Genomic DNA, 17,690 nt, shown 5'->3' with positions numbered 1-17,690 from the left:
CTGAGCATACAATTAGATTACGTAGAGCATATAAACATACATCACAATCTGCTCAACTATTATACTTACCCTGCATCTGTTCCTTGAAAATAGATAGCATACAGACAGTGCTCTAGAAAGATGCTTCCAAATTATGGGAATATATCACTAGGTAAACATTTTATTGTATCAAAATACTTTTCCTTTGGCTCACAGCAGAAAATCCATCATTTCAGACAGGTGACTTCACAATAGGTAAACCAATATTATCCTAATTTATAATATTGCCAAGCAACTTGTATCTTGACTGGATGTGACTGATAGCTTAAACTCCTTGTATCACAAAGCAGTATTAAACTGTCAAATCATTCTCATAGATCATAAGGGGGAGAAGCCTGGAAGTGCAGAACAGACTCTTAGACAGCGCTGTTGACATACATAGTAGTACTACATACATTATGAGGCTATGGAAGAAAATCTTTATAGGCTTGTGTGATTTCAAAGCCTTGCTGCATCCCTTTTCACACAAGGGATGCATCTTGCAACAGTGATGTTGCTGTGGGTGCTAGGTAGTGACAAATCAGTGATAGCAAATATCACTTGTGAGACAGCTTAACGCTCTTAGCTGCTTGAGTTCTAAGGCACTCTTTGCAATAACATATGTCCTACTAAACAGCAATCATATTTCTGTACTCTATCATTAACTTTTTACAGCTATTTTGGTGTCTAAAACAATTTAATTGGTCAGCATTTCTGGTAAGGATCTTTCTTGGGGCATATTGTAACTTATTGGGTTTGCAATATCCTGTTGGGAGAGGAATCAAGTGACAGGGGAATGGAAGACTAGCAGAGTGTGTACTCATCTAAAGTTAGGAAGGAAGTCAACGTTTGGTATATGCAGGCATGAACAATTAACATTTTTTTGTGTAATGAGGAACAGAGAGAAGGCTTGAAAATACAATGAAAAGCTCTGCCGTGAGAGAAAAACTAATAGCAAAGATGGCAATACCTTCGTGGGAGTGCAAAGCTTTCTTCTTTGACACGAAATATGCCAAGTGAGGATGTCTAAGGATGGTGGATGCAACTGCCTGCCAGCAGAACTGAGAGTCCTCAAATTGGTCTCGTTTTATGGGTTTTATGAGCACAACTTGTAACTAACAGCTTTGTGAAATGGGTCACACGTTTATTTTGTAGCACAGGTCTGGCACTACAGGAAACAATTTGGAAAGGTGCGACAAAGCCATCAATGCCAAATGGCTCTCACTTGACTCCACAGCCAGGGCTGCTGCCAGCTTGTGTGGAAGTGCATCTCCTTAAGAGCTGCAGCAAAGAGGTGCAGAAAAGGGGAAAGAAATGAAGTACTCCTCTGGGTGAACACCTCAGAGGGCTTCAGTCGCCCTTTTCCCCCTCTCCCTTAACAAAAAAGCAAAATAAAAATTAACTAACGGAGAGATAGGGATAATGAAGGAAGGGGCTGGTTTGAAAGGCACCTTCCTCCAAGCTGCATTACATTGTTAAGCTTGATAGTGTATGTTGATGGATACCTCGCCCTTGCAGTTTGCTTAGATCACAGGAATAGCTGTACAGTATCAATACCATGGAATTGTACAGAGCAACCAGGAAGTGCAGTGGAACCAGAAGGTACTTTGTGTTATGTAAAAACTGGCACAACAGCCAGACTCAGCTCTCCGAGGCAGAGAAAATGCAGGAAGGCAATAAAAACCAGAAAAGACAGGATGAGCTAGACAAGCATAGTTCTTACAAGTCTGCACAGTCTGAAAGAAGTCCAGGAAGACGGCGCAGCACGCTAATAACCATTCTGGAGGAAGGCAGTACAAGATTAGTTCTTGTCAATGAAAAGGACCAAATACTACCTGCGTGTAAATTTCTGCTTCTACGTAATCAGATTCATTTAGAAAGCAGCAGATATACATTTGACCTAATTCCCGATGAGGTTAGTTTTTCCGAACTTTTATGGGGAAGATTCCCCCAAATAAACCTCTAACTGACTACATAAGACTTTTGGTAGAAAAGAGAAATATCAGAGATGTGAGTGGATCAATTGTCATACTGCATACGCCTAAGAAACACAGCTTGTTAAAATTATTAACAAATAGAATCTACTGAGATGAAATATAGGCACATATGCATACATATGCAGCACCACATTTGGTAGAACTACGAGCATATACACAAAATGGAAATCAGCACACATAACCAGTACCTGTAAGAGAGCACAAGCTTTGCATAGTATTCCCCACAAGGAATTACAAATGCCCCCTAGCACAACAGCAGTTTAGATTCAGAGATAGTTACCAAAGAGTAAGGGGTAGAGACCTAAATACAAGCTGTTTAAAAAGAGGCTATACAATTTGCAACTTAGGGAAATATAATTTAGCCATTAAGACTGGTTTATGAGGATTATAAGGATGCAAAAGGTCCTTGTGTTTGCTTTCAGGAAAGTAAGAGAACAGTATGCCTACAATACCACATACCCATAATATTTGAATAAAGGGCCTATTCTAATAGAATCACACTATTAACATAAATGACACTGTGAAGTTATTCATTGCTTATATCTATACATTTCTCAGTATTGTTTGCCATACCTTAATATGAGGGCTGCTCCAGAAGTAATGCCTCCTATTTTATTTTGTTGGCCCACAACATCAGAGGCAGATGGTGGAGATATGGTAGTAGAGGCTGAACCTTCCCACCAATATTCTGTTCCATGTTGCTGCTGTGCTGAGGGGCACTCTGACAAAATGGCATCTGACATAAAAGCGAGCATGAAGCAAACGAGTGTCACTGAATTCCTCCATGTGGAAGAAATGGCACCCACTGACATTCATCAACACATCAACATTTATGAAGACCTAACAAGAGATATGAGCACAGAGAAGCAGTGGGTGGTGCATTTAAGCAGTGGCCACAGTATCAGTGGCTGGCGCAGGTTTTTAGAGTGCAGCATGCAAGCTCTTGTTCACAGCCAGTAAAAATTCATAGCTAATGGTGGCAACTATATTGAAAAATAGCATTTTGTAGCTTAGAATTTGCTCTATCAAACAGTGCTATTGTACTCTTTGTATCTGTTGTCATTTCCATAGAAATAGGAGGCATTACTTTCGGAGCAACCTATGCACATACTCAGAAAGAAAAGTGGAGGGAGTAAGTAAAACTGATGAAAATTCCCAAGGAGTACATCTGTACAAATATAGTAAGTACGGCCTGTCCTCTATTTAAATTATTAAAGAGCATATCATATTAATAATTTAAAGGAGCTGTCTGGTTCACCACTACTGCATTTCACTCTCCCTGCCATTTCTGCTATGGCCTTGAGCTCAAACAGGCTCCAACTGCTTAATCTTATGGAGTAAATTATAGGACTTAAGCCTAAACCTAAAATCTGCATATTAATACTGCATTCAAAATACTTCCTTACAAATTTTCATCTATAAAGCCTTTTAAAAGCTATCTGGATATTGTATTATGTTGTACTCACAATCAGGAGGCATTTTTTCCGTAAACAGGTTGTAATATTCTTTCAGAAGTTCTAAGTTTTCTTGGTTAATGTTTTCTTGCAAAGTGGTATCTCCAAACCTATAAAATCATAGTAAATGATGAAAAATGTGAAACGCATAGCCATTAATCCATCAGAACGTTTAAATTGTATGAAGAACTTGAATTTCCTTTTCCACTGTTGAATGTATTAAACTTGGTCAAACATATAATTATTCATCTTCCAAGTGATTTAGAAGTAATATTCAGGAATGAGGTAACCATCCACAGAAACTTTTTCCAAACCGTATGGACAGAATAATTAATTTACAGACAACGATTCAATAGAGCACAAGTTCCCACTTCATTCACAAATCCTGAATAAACGCAAGGGCTCTCTGTGGGAATTTCAAATGGCACTTGTGCAGAGTACAACTACTAAATCTCTTACTGCTGCTGCAGCTGCTTAGCTGCTTGATATTTGTCATGGTTGACACTCAAGCCACACACAATGAAGTGAAGCAAGTGTCAGGAAAAATATTATAAAATGGCTTCACTTGGAAGGGACCTCAAGGATCACCACGTTCCAACCCTCCCTGCCATAGGCAGGGTGCCAGCTGCTACATCAAGTACCAGATTGTCCAGGGCCCCATACAGTCCGGCCATAAACATCTCCAGGAACAAGGCATCCATAACCTCTCTGGGCAACCTGTTCCAGTACCTCACCGCTTTCCAAGTGAAAAACTTCCCCCTGACACCAAATCTAAATCTTCCCTCCTTTAGTTTAAAACCTTAAAACTATTCCCCCTTGTCTCCCTCTAAATACAGGAGTGCCATAACCAGGTCTCTCCCCACACCCTTCTCCAGCCTGAACAAGTCCAGTTCCTTTAGCCTACCTTCAAAGGAGAGGTGCTCCCTCCCCGATCATCTTTGTGGCCCTCCTCTGGGTCCTCTTCAAAAGCTCTATATCTCTCCTGTTTTGGGGGCCCCAGACTTGTACACAGTACTCCAGATGGGGCCTCATGAGGGCAGAGTAAATAGAGACAAACACCTCCCTCTCCCTGCTGGCCACCCCCTCTCCTGATGGAGCCTAGGATACCACTGGCTTTTCCAGGCTGTAAGAACACATTGCTGGCTCACGTTAAACCTTTCATCAACCAAGACAAGTCTTTCTCAGCAGGGCTACTCTCAAGGAGTGCTTCTTCAACTTTGTATATATATCTGGGATTACCTTGACCCAAGTGCAAAACCTTCCACTTGGCTTTCTTGGACCTTGTAAGGCTCATAAGGGCCCACCTTCCGAGTTTATCGAACATTTCTTCCAAAACACATGCATCCTCTATTGTGCTTTATAGAAAGTAAACATGTTTACATTTAATCAATACTGTACTGCAAACAATTTATCACAAAAAGTTATTCCTGTTCTCCTAATGTGTTCCACTGAGAGTATCTTCTAACAAAAAGCATGTGCAGTGTTCCCAATTGCGGAGACGAATGTGCAGCTTCAGGAGTTGAGCAGTTATTTTGCTAATTTCTATTTCTGCCTAATTTCTGCATCTGTAACTGCAAGCAGAAAACATGGAATTTCTGCATGGAATAATCCAACTGACAGACACATTAAATTTTTCATTTATGGCTTCTTTTCTTAGGGTAAAATATAAAATCACCACTGAGAATAATGCTACCACACTTCCTGTTACTTCACATTCAAGCCAGTTGACATCTTTTTTGGACTTACTCCTCGATAACTCTGCAGATTCAGGCTATTTCTACATCTTGTCAATTTTTTCTTCAGGACATTTGTAACAAAGTCCCTTCCCTGCCTGTCCCACGCTCATGAAGTCTTACAGACTCGTTTCCTAAATACCTCATACTCCTTTTCTCTCTTTCGGAAAAATGTGAAGAATTCACTCACAATTATTACCAAATTGATTTTGCTTTTTGTATGTCATCACTCCAGCTATCTTACTTAACCCATAAAATAGCTTTCCTACTAAAAGCTACTTCCATTTTCAAAGGTGTTTCAACTTCTCTAATTAACTTTACATCATTTTCTCTAGTAAAACATTTGCTTGTACCTCCATTTTCTGATTCAGCCTTCATCTCCCATTCAAATTTTATACCTGACTTTCCAGCATATCACAGTTCAGCCAAGTCCTCTATAAATATCCACAATGCTATCTGACTGCATTCTTTAGAAGACTTCCATAATCCCCTTTTACTCTGCTGTATACAAAGAGTATGATGTCAAACTCCTGTAGTGCTGTTTCTTGCCTATTGTCCAAGCTAACACTTTTTCACTATGCCTGTGTATTTGCTCACCTACACTTAGATAGCTTTTGGTTTGAGTTTATATTGAACACTGCCTGAAGGAACGTATTTCATTCCCCATGTGCTCTGTAAAAGAATTGAGTAAAAGGAAAAAAGTAGTCATCTTCTTGTAGACGTTCATCTTGCAATTTTAGCGTTGTACCACTTAGTAATTTAACGTGACCAATAGGTAACTGTCTCTTGAGAGAGAAACATATAAGATGGGAAAACTTTGACCAAGATTGTACTGAAAAATTGCTTTCTAGCAATTCCTTCAGTGGACTAATATTAACACATTATAATTTTACCATCAGCCTTCATGTTTCTATGAACATGAACATTTCTATATCATTAGCATACTCTGCACTAGTAATTAAAACTTAATTCTGTTAAAAATAATCAAACCCAATAAGTTCAGAAAAGGTTCTCTTCATGGTTTATGATTTTTTTTTAGTACCTTCAACTCCACCTCTAAGACACAAAGAACTCGAAATTTTTGAACTTCAGTTGACTTAAGTGCCAAAGCACTGTACACAAACTTCCACATGTGTAATCTAGAAATACACTTCATACCTACATCCAAGGAAAACCCAGTGCTGGCTGCGTGAAGCAGAGGCACAATGCAGTCCTGTATATGGCCTTTCATATTATTTTGCCGTTTTTTTTTCCCACGGCTTGCACTTATTTCCTTTAGTACTTTTTAAAATACATACAAAGTCAAGCTGAGGTGGTCCAAGAGCAAATAACAAAAAGTGATTTCTTTGTAATCCTGTGAGAGATGTCTCACAGAGAGTACTCCGAAAGTAAGACAAATATTTTGGCAAGCATCTTCTTACCTCTCTGCAAGTGTTTGCTGCTCATTGATTCCAACATTAAAGAGCACTGGATACATGCGAAGTAGCTTTCCTTCTTTTATCTCTTGTGGTAGCAACTCAAACATCTTTGCCGGAAGCTGGACCTCTATGACATAATGCTCACTAGGAAAAATAAAAGGAACAATAAGAATAGGAATATTGCTTAGTTGGCTTGAAATTATAATTTTCCTAAGTCACAGTGAACTTTTAAGCATGCAGACCAGTTCCATCTTTTCCTCTTAACTGTGTTAAGACACCAAACGTTGAAGATCAGCTTGCTTGTTCTAGGAGTACTACAAGCTTATTTGGAAATAGGTAAGTATATACAGTTACATGCACTTGACATGACTTCTTCACTGAAGTGAAAAAAGGATTAGAAGTGAGATTGGCAGAAAAGTCTTCTACTACCAAAATAGCAGTGAGAACACCCCAACTTTTAAAAAGAATCTTCTGAATTACAAAAAACAACTTCCTTCTGAAAGCCAGAACTTGAGATCCCTCCTGCTCACTCACAATGGTCTCGATACAGAAAAAAAACCTTCATAAAATCCCAACGCAAAATTCCTATTTTCTTCAGTCTGGATTTTCACCCTGAGGTTAGAAAGCATAATGAACAACACATGGACTCTGTTCAGATAACAACTGAAGATTGATTTCTGAAACATGAAACCTACTTTAGGAGAAGGATGTAATCAAACATTTTTGGTTTTACACTGTGTTTGGTTGGACTTTATAAAAAATGTTACTTTGATTGCCAGTTCAGTTTCTTACGTCCTTCACTGTGAAACCCTCAAGCTCAATTTCACCTGTTTTTGAGGACTGATGCCAGATTTAACACGACAAACAATAATAATGAGTTAACTTGTTTCTTAATAGCTTTCTTACTCTAATTAGAGCAATCAGATTAGTAAAAAAGAATACATTAGAAGCAAATCCTTTTGTCTTCAGGACTTGGAAGTTTTAATTGTTCAGAGAGGGCCAAATGATGCCAAAGAGCCTTCCTACAGAACTCACTTCAGTATGGCATCAAGAAAAAGAAACATAACAACAGCAGTGAAGGAGGATCTATAACCTACCTGAAGAAGGTAGGATTCTCACATGATGCATGCAAACTTAAGATGGAAAAGGATGGATTTTGTTCTTTTGACTTGACTTAGTGTTTGGTTTTTTTTTTTTTTTTTTCTAAATAACACTGTTTGCTTCTACTAAAATAATTTATCTTGAAGTCTCTCAATCAATCAATCACGTATTTGCTGAAAAAGTCAAATAGAAATTTGAGCTCCCAAATGTAGAAGTTGGAGGGAAAAGGGGAAGGCAGAAAACTTTACAGAAAAATGACAAGCTAGATAAACAATCTCAGAGCATGTGCCCTGACCACACATCTGAGAACATCATAAACCGTGTTCAAAACAGACTTACGATTAAAACAGAATTACATGTGGCAAGGGCAACAGCACATGCTTTGATACGGTCTAGATCTACTGCACAGTCTTTGAGCAAAAGAGAGATACTCCACATTAAGGACATTGGTAGTAGCCATAAATGGAGGATATGTGACTCAGAGGTTTTCTGTTTTAAGTAATTCATCCATACGAATGAAAAGTTAGCAAGGATGACAGTAAGGGACGTTGAACTTAGTACAACGGCATTCATCCTCAGCCTGCAAACTACCATTCCTAGCTGCTGTGAAGTTACTAGAACCTCCTTCCTGTGATGCAGTGCTTTCAGGAGGTTGAAAAAAAAAATGTTCGCTTAGTTTAATTTCAAGAATGTATGTTACTGAACCAAAAACATCTTAAAATCACTGTTTTATGTGCATTTCACATCCTCAAAATCACTACAGAACTTTCAGTGTATGAAACGACATTCCTCAATGTTGACCTTTAGCCATGATAAATTAACACTGGTATCATTTAAGAGCCTCTTCTTACCTTAAATTAAATAAATAAATTACATCTGTTCAAATCTTAGAGATGATCCCTGGTAAAATTGTAACATCTTTAACCACTTTCATAATTAGAACAATCCTCTTTTCATCATTTAAGAAAAAGGCTATTCAACTGTGAGAATAACTCCAGAAATGGCTCTGAAGTCATGTAGAAAGAAGAAATAAAACCAAACTACTGACAACTGGAGAACCTGACATTCAACTTACCAAAATTTTACAAATTCTATGATTTTACTTATGTAAGAAGGAGTCTAAAGCAACATATTTTAGTTTTACTTAGTTTCTTTATGACTAATTTCAGTGCAAATGTACTAAGCAGTTTTGACATGTAGTGGCCCTACTATCCATCTTGTTTTCCAATACAAAGGTGAGAAACCAAAAAACAAACAAAAAAAATAAGTAAATGGTTTTTTAACACTTGATGATCTGTCAGGCAGAAAGAGAAACAAAACAAGCAGTAGAAAAACCCTGCATGTTCACAAGTGTAAACAGTACATTATCATTTATTTGTCAACTAATTCTAGAAATTTAGGTATTCTGTATTTTCTTCACTTAAACATAACTTCTTAAGAGCACCCCTTCTATTTGCCTTGTTCTCTTACATTTGTTATTATGGCAAAGGATAGATAAATACTTTCAGTCTCGATAAAAAGCTTCCCACAATTAACCCCATGCACGTGAGGGCCACGGACTGGAGTTATTTGCAGTCAGCTGCAAAAGCACACACAGCTCATTGCCATAAACACAGAACAAGTCATTTACACGCACCCTTGCTTTGCAACAGAAAAAAAAAATGTAAATACAGCCTCTGTATCTCAGCAGGGAGATGCTTTAACCAGCCAAGTGACAACTGTTTAGATCACTTCAATGTAGCTGCAATGTGCCAGCCTGCTCATGTGCTTCGCTGAAAGCACTTCTATCAAGCTCTGCAATGCCTCAAAGTTCAGGCACACAATCATACATGTGCTAACAAAGCGTTTTATGGAAGCGCTAACTAGTTTTGTCCATAAAAAAGCATGCAAGCACCTGAACTTTATTCCACCAGTCAGCCACCCATGCTAGTGGGTGAACACTACTCAATGCCATGCTGTTTGGATTGCTTTGATTTTTATACATAGAATCTCAGTCTTCAACAGTTTCCCTCAAAAATCAAATAAGTGAACACTCTGATTCTGCAAATTAAGAACCAGTAGCTTTGTGTTCTGCCTTGCATTTCTACAGTTAATACGGTGTGCAGTATTAACTGTAGAAATGCAAAATGTTGCCTTATTTTATTAAGCTACATCATATAAAAATCATCTCCAGAAACAACCACCAAAGCAAACTAAAACTGTTGATTCTCTAATCATTCACTAGCACACACTCAGTTCTTCCAGTCTTCTCTTTTTACAACCAGCTTCCAAATGCTGTTTCATAGGAGCTGTCTCATTACAGCTCTAAGAGAAACAGGGCTCCATACAAGCCTTAGATGGCTTTCTTTTTTTGTCTGATATCAATTCCACTGAGTTAACTCTTGCCAGTAAGTACAGTACAAGAACCACACACAGTAACTCTTCTATAAGAATGAGTACTTTATCAACCCAAAATGCTTCAGGGGCAGCTTCGGGCTTGAGTCTAGCATAACCAGGAACTCCTTGTGTGACAGTTCAGTGTACTGCAGCAAAGGCAGCAAGCTTGTAAATGTAGCAGCTAGGTTTTTGACAAGTTTGACTCGTGTGATTTACAGAGTATGAATTTCTTCTGCCTATCTGTACATCATAATTACTCTCAATTAGTCCCGATGTGTTGCCTATCATACTCTGGCCTTCCTACTATTTAGTTCGATCCCTTCTGGATAGGCCCATAGGATGAGAATTAATCATCTAGAATAATTAAGTAAAACAGTTGTGAGAGCCTCCTTCAGAAGAAACACTGTTTCTAAAAGTTGCTGCTTTGAGCTGAATTCAATTTACTGTCGGATTAAGAATAACAACAATATTAAGGAAGTGATTTCTGCAAAAGAGAAAACATTTGGAGCTTCAGCCCAGAATAATACCGAAGAGTAAAATCCCATTCCTCAAGTGTAACCACCTTTTTAACCCTTTTCAAGCCAAGATCAATCAAATATTTCAGTTTATGTACCAATATTCGATACTGCTTATGTGAGATGCATGATGTGCAATGCATTAATGGCTTTCCACAAGGACTCCCGATGCTGCATGTGTTCTGAATGATCTTCAGCAAATACGATAGGCTTCATTCTTCAAAACTGCCCATTTGTGTGCTAGTCTTTGGCATCTGAGTTATTCAATTTTCATCTTAAGACAACCAAGGTCTAGCTCTTTGAAATGTGATTCCATTTGTCATGTAACTAAAAAATTCAAGTTACGGTCACCTCCAAATAAGGTATATTTAGTTAGAGACCACTTCTGTCAATACTGACCTTGTCATTACTTTTTTTTTTTTGGTGCCTGGATATGAAAAAATACAACACAAATTTTACACACAATTCAGACACTGTCACAATTAACTTGTATTAATATTTGGAACTTATAGGTCCTCATCAAGAAAGCAACACAGAGCCCATATTACTGATAGCTTTAAGAATGCCTCATATTACCTCATTACATCTCATTTGCCTCATGAAAAATAAATCTCTTGCACTTTCCATATAAAAGAACTCAGCAACAAACAAATCATTGTGTGCATTTTCAAGAGCTACCATTTAGAACTACCTGCTGTGTGCTGCAGGAAAAAACAAATCTTACCGCCTTCCAGTTATAATAGGCAAAAAGTCTTCTGATTTAGCTTCAATGACTTTAAACATTACTTTCTGCAAATCAGAAATTCCCACAGCCATGTCTTCGAGCATCCCTGCTTCTTCACCTATATGGAAAGATCACAGAAGTTATTTAACAGAGAAGACAGATCAGTCACCGAATAGGTTACAGTAAGGCAATGCAGGGATTATACTTCCCAGTCAGTGCATCTAAAAGTCACAGCCCCAAATCCACATTCAAGTAACCTACATAAAAGCAGGCTGATTTTAAGAACTGCTGACAATTCCCTGTGGCCTAGATGATAACAACGAGTATTAAGCACCTCTGAAAATCAACCTGTTCTATATGTGCATGGAATAACTTCAGAAAAGCCTTCTTTTGACTGTTCTAAAAGTGTATTTAAAGACTGTCCTGCTGATGGAGGACAAAGGCTTTAAGAATAACAGTGAATATTGTGTAAATGGAGTCTGATAGCAGTCTCCAAGAGTGGAGATGCAATTGCTTATGCAGCAAAGACCTGCACAAATGCTAAATCCTTCTACTTAATCAAAAATCTCTATTTTGGGGAAGTATTCCGATACACCTGGTTCAAACCGTTTTGAAATGAGCTGCGATTTCTCTCTCCAAATATCTTTTAATTATAGATCAAATGATGGAACTTAAAACAATTTAGGCATTAAACAATTTTCAAGTTATCTTCACATCGCCAATAATGACACAGGGCGCAGAACAGTCAGTAACTACTTACACGCTCTGTTTGGATTAGCTTCATAAACCTATTTTGGGTCAGGTCAAATGCCTCTGCAAACACTATCTGCCAAAATCAAGAGATCCCCTAGCTGTACTGATGAAGCTAACCTCCTGTATTTAAGGCACTGCGGTTCAGCACTCTGCATCAGCTACTACTCCTTGAGAGAGTGAAAAGAAATTAAGTAATTTATGATATATTACATTGACAACAGTATACCAATGGCTTCAATTGTGCTATGATATAGAAGCCTACGTTCTCTTCAAGGTAATATTTCTTGATTAAATAAGCCAAATTTCTGGAAAAAGAACCAAGGTTAAATTAAGAAACTCCTGGGTAAACATCTGGTCTGCATGCATAAGGAATTCTGTCCAAGAACTCTACTTACTATATGTGCTTAGGAGTCCTTCATATTGCACAAGTAATCCAACAGTATGAAGCTGTTGTAAAAATCCTTGATCATGTAAACCTGTGTGCAGCTTGATTATAAACCCACAGACCAATCCAGCAAGCTATAAAGACAATAAGAAATGTGAAGTCACATCAGTAATATTTAGATACTTCAGAAAACAACTTAGGTATTTCTACTTAGCGACTACATACATTACTTCATATTAGTTTATTGGTGAGCCACTTTGTGGTATAAAAACAAGTAAAATATTCTCTTAATATTGCAAAAACTTTTTTTTTTTTTTTTTTTTTTTTTTTTTGAGTTTATATTATTTACTGTGGCATAAATGAGAACAGAACCTTCCATAACAGAATATAAACACATAAGGATGTGAATTATAATAGATTTTGATGCAGGTTGGCACCTAATGCAAACATCTCCTTGCTCACCACACCCTATCTCCTTAACTGTGTTAGGAAAAACACACAGTATCTTGAAGGAGAAATTAGACAACTCATTTAGAGGCAAGTTATCTGGATGGCACCATCTACAGCAGAGGATCAAAAGAACTTCACCTTTTACCATGAGAAGACTAGTCTGAAGAGAGACATGTTGACAGTCTTCAGACACATGAAATACTGATTCAAACTGAAAACAAATGATCTATAATTCATTTCCAAGGTGACCAGGGAAAAATCTCTGGCTGCTGCTCAAATAGCAGCAAGGAACATTCAGGCTAGACTTGAGATCCTTGCAGGTAAGGATCCTGGCATAGGTAATCTGGGAAGACTGTGTCAATAGCTTTATGGATCTTTCTTTGTGCAAAGGTGATAGATTATGTAAGATATTTCAGTTTATAGCAAACCGATTTCTGCAACTCAGTGATTCAGTTAGTATGGATTTCCATTTACTATTGATTTTTCTAACACATTATAAAATATTTAGGTGGATGTAATGGAAAAATACATGAAAAAGCTGTGTTTAACTTGGAGGAAAAAAAAAATAAATCAACAAACCAACACATATGCAAGCATAGTATGTTCAATTACAGCAACACTAACAACATCAAAAATAGTCACCACAGTAGAGGATAAGTGACATTAGACAACCTACTGCTTGACTAAAGACAATGTCTCTCCTTAGGGTCAGCATCAAACATTGTGGCAAACCACAGGCAAGCTCCTGGAGCAGAACAAACGCCATGGACTGCTTTGCCCTAGTGACCACCTCTCCCATGCAATCCTTCAGCGTAATCACCAGGGGATAAAGCTGCTCATACCAGTCACCTAGAACAAGACAGATCATTAGTTCCAAAACAGGAAAGTAGTAGAAAAAAAGTTTGTTTTCAGATTGGAGAGTGAGCTGCAATAGAACGTCTTAGACTTCTGGTAACACTACAGCTCTATTCTAACCATTGCGGGTCTGCAAAAACAAGAGAAACGACTCTAGCTTACCACTGAGATGAGGGATATTTTTTCTAACAAACTGAATTTCTCTGAAAAGCCTGCACTGAAGTGTTGTACACAGAACATTTTGGGGTAAGAGTGAAAACTCATTTAGTGTGACATGAATATGATGGAGAATCTCATCTTCTATCTAGCACTGACAACTCAGATCTAAGTAAATTAAATGCAGTCAAATAAGAAAAAAAAAAACCAAACTCAGAAAGAGCACATATTGAAGAAAGAATGGGTGCTGGAAGGCAAAAAAGAAGAACAAATAGTTACCTGGGAAGGATATTACCTATTTAATGTATAGGCTGGAAAGATAGTAACCTTCAAGTCACAATCATTTTTCTTTTTAGTTTCTGCCTGTATTCCCTTTAAATAGAGATATTGAACTCATTTTTTTTAGCCACTCTGAACAGAGAGATTTCAAACAACTCTATAAAATGTTTTGCTCAGTTAAAATAACGTTAGGAATATCAGGAAAAAATAGGCTGTTGAAACGTATGAAAAAAATGGGACTTATGAACATATTAGAAATGATAGAAAGTGATAATGAGGAATGGAGGAAAAATAGAATAGCTTACTCAAAGTTGCCCAATTACTTAAGCTACTCCTGCATTTGTCAAGATTTAATAAAAGCAGACCTGCACTGTACTTACCTATGGTTTTGTTCACCCCTCTACAATGAGCAAATAATAAAGAAAAAAATGTTCTCTTTCAGAATGTCCCTCTCTTGCTTTCATTGTTGTAGTTTCAAAAGAAAAAAACCTACGCTTGAGAAAAATCCATATAAAAACAGGGAGTGTAACTGACCTAATTCTGTTCATCACTAAGTCATTTAACCTGTAGTGTAATTAAGAATCAATGATAATCAAAATTTGTTCAATTTCAACTGTAATTACGTATAAGATAACTGCATATTTTTTCTGGTAACAGAATCTGAATCGGATCAGCAAGAGCCTCATTAGCACTAAGTTCTTTAAACAACACCACATAGCTGCCTGCTGCAAAGTTAATTTGGCCATGCTACAGAAAAATACGGAAACGGATAAAACTGTAGCCAAGACAACAGAGAGAACTTTGAAAGCTAGGAGGAACCGCGAAAAATGAAGCTGCAGGAAGGAACAAAGAGGAATTTAGAAAGAGTGGTCAGAGAAAGTAACTTGGATTGCTTTGTGAACAGTGCCTATGTGATGAGACAAACTGTGTTTTAAGAGGCATACGTATCTCAGTGGAAGAAATAAAGACTGAAGAGCTGTTCCCTGGAAAAGAGAAGTTATCAAGTTATAGCCATCATGAACCAAACAGAACATAAGCATCTCCAGTTCCATCCTGCAGCAAGGAGCTGATTTTATACAAAAATATTGGTAACAACACATGCCAGCATCTGGTTTTCGCATTTTCAAAACTATGAGAGCTTGCAGAGGAGACCTACCAAGATTTAAGGTTTAATCTTCATAAGCCTATAAAAAAGATGAAGCAGTAATTTGATTTCTGTACTTTATGAAGAAAAAACGAAGAGTACTAAAGGGGATCTGTATTCTAGGGAATAAAAGCAGAAGAATCAAAGGCTGGAGGCTGCTGTGAGACACACTCAAATTTATAAATACAGCAGAAAACTTGAAGTCAGGCTAGGTCGATCAGACCACCTAAATTATTCTTTCTAGTCTTAAATTAGACTGATTTATTAAATTAATCCATAAGTAAATGCCATGAAAAGCAGAACAAGACTAAAACACAACGTGCACTAAATCAGTGTGCAGGGCATAAGTGCAGATAAAAATAGAATTTCTAGTCTGCTTCTCACTTGAGCAAATAACTCGATGAAATCTGGGTATTCCCATTTTTCTTACAAAGAGCAGCACAACCTAAGCTGTAAAAGCATGACCACTTCAGGATAGAAAAGCAGACCTGAAGGTAGAGCCAATCTGCCCCAAAGCAGAGTTGCACAGACAAATCCAAGTACACTGACACCAGGGCGAGAAAAGAAAAAGATGAATTTGCAGACCTAGATGAATTTTACGTGCACACTTCCGCAACTTAGTTTATGGGGAAAGGACTAAGGAGATTCAACAACACTCCTTCACAGAAGAGCGGGTCACACACCAACCATAAAAGTCAAGTAACATTGACATCTTATTCCACCAAGTTGCCCCTTAATCTGACACTCCACATAGTGCATTTCTGCTTCTTCAGGAACATAACTTTGTACTTGTCCTCAGTGAACTGCATTCTAGTACTTCAGCGCTCCATTTCGTCAACATCCATTCTAGTCCTACTCCCATGGTGCTTAAAGCATCTCCCAGCTTTAATCGTCTGCAAATTTTATGAGACACATCTATGTTTCATAAGCCAAGTCAGTAAAGAAAATGTTGAATAATACTGCACTGAGAACAACTCTAAGTGGATTCTACTTCATACAGCCTTCCAGGATGCCAGTGAACACCTGATAACTTTACTGTTTTGTGATTTTCTGAATTATTTGTCATGATCCTCGTGCTAGGTAGCTTCACAAACATTTCTTCAGTATTTTTCTAAGACTGTTTGGAAAGTAATTCTTGTAAAGATAAAAATTGGAAATATTTTATCATATTACTAGCACATGTAATGTCAGAATTTGTCAGTTCCTCTTGCACTAAGAAGAAATTCAAAGATTTAGAGTACTCAAGGCCATTTTCTTCATTGAATAACAGTCAAGGTAACTATATTAAAAATAGATCCTACCCAAAGAAAACAGTGATATAATATTACTCCACAGAAAGCTTTACTTTTATATGCACCTTGCTTTGTAGACAACAATGAAAAACCTAAGTTTGTAGGAAGCCTTACCTGAATGGCTAAATAAATGAGAAATTATTTTATTTTAGAGTATAGAATAGATTTGTACTTGATAACCGGAAAGATGAAAATACAATACTTGCACGTAATAAAATGACCTAAAGCAATCGGTTAGCTCCTAGCTTCAGGAAAACTTCTGCTTACCTTTAGTAAGATGTCCAGCCCCCAGAAAGTAGAGCTACTTTGCAAATCAAAAAAGGGATTACACAGCTACTTGAGAACAGAATATTTACGAATAGACAGATATATTTTCAGGTTTGTCCTTTTATTTTTAAGTAAGATTAGTGTTCAAAGATTTAAAAAAATGTGTGTCATAAAACAAGTTATTTCAAGGAACAACTGTAGAGAAACATTCACAGATGCTCAATCATTGGTCTGTGCTAAAATCTCCATGTATCTGATCTTACACTGGACATCCAGTTGCAAATATTCCACTGAGAATATAAAATAAGGTTGTTCATTAGCCACGCACAAATCTGTGTACGAGAAACACAGCAAATACTGCAGCTTTGAAGTTGCTCCTTGAAATTGAGAAGCACATTCATTTAAAAATAACAACAACAAAAAGCAGTGTTTTTTGAGGCCTATATAAATTTCACAGACTTTGGAAAATATAGTACTTACATGCAAAGGATGGCATGGAATACTAATAAAATTAGTGAGAGAAAGTACATGTGAAAACGTACTGATCTAAATTCATGTTTAGATTGTCCTTTTTTACCTTTGCACAATGCGACTCGCGTCTGAAGGTTCTGCTCGGTTACAAGACAACATTTCCATACCTAAAAGAGTTTGGGACAGGATCAAGATGTCTCACAACTCACTCTTCATGAGAAAACCTGCAATCAGGTCAGCATGAGCTGTTGCTGAAAGGAGATGCCAGGAGGATAACCACAGCTCAGGACCTCTGCTCCTGC

General features: G+C 37.5%; 1 protein-coding gene across 6 annotated transcripts in view; it reads right to left on the bottom strand.

Annotated features, from left to right (window-relative positions):
* INPP4B (inositol polyphosphate-4-phosphatase type II B) overlaps positions 1-17,690 on the bottom strand; it is a 270,565-nt gene that overhangs the window by 36,299 nt on the left and 216,576 nt on the right. For all 6 annotated transcript variants that reach the window (XM_042829798.1, XM_042829801.1, XM_042829802.1 and 3 more), the window contains 5 exons: positions 13,601-13,773; positions 12,485-12,608; positions 11,337-11,454; positions 6,624-6,764; positions 3,482-3,579 (listed from right to left, as the gene is read on the bottom strand). In XM_042829798.1, coding sequence (XP_042685732.1) covers positions 3,482-3,579; positions 6,624-6,764; positions 11,337-11,454; positions 12,485-12,608; positions 13,601-13,773 — 654 coding nt within the window. The remainder of the gene's footprint in view (positions 1-3,481; positions 3,580-6,623; positions 6,765-11,336; positions 11,455-12,484; positions 12,609-13,600; positions 13,774-17,690) is intronic.

The sequence above is a fragment of the Centrocercus urophasianus genome, unplaced genomic scaffold (genome assembly GCF_019232065.1).
Source record: "Centrocercus urophasianus isolate 14NV4802_14NV808 unplaced genomic scaffold, USGS_Curo_1.0 seq_32, whole genome shotgun sequence".
NCBI classification, from domain to species: Eukaryota; Metazoa; Chordata; class Aves; order Galliformes; family Phasianidae; genus Centrocercus; species Centrocercus urophasianus.
The sequence above is the reverse complement of the archived record's forward strand: the minus strand, read 5'-3'. Positions and strand labels throughout refer to the sequence as shown.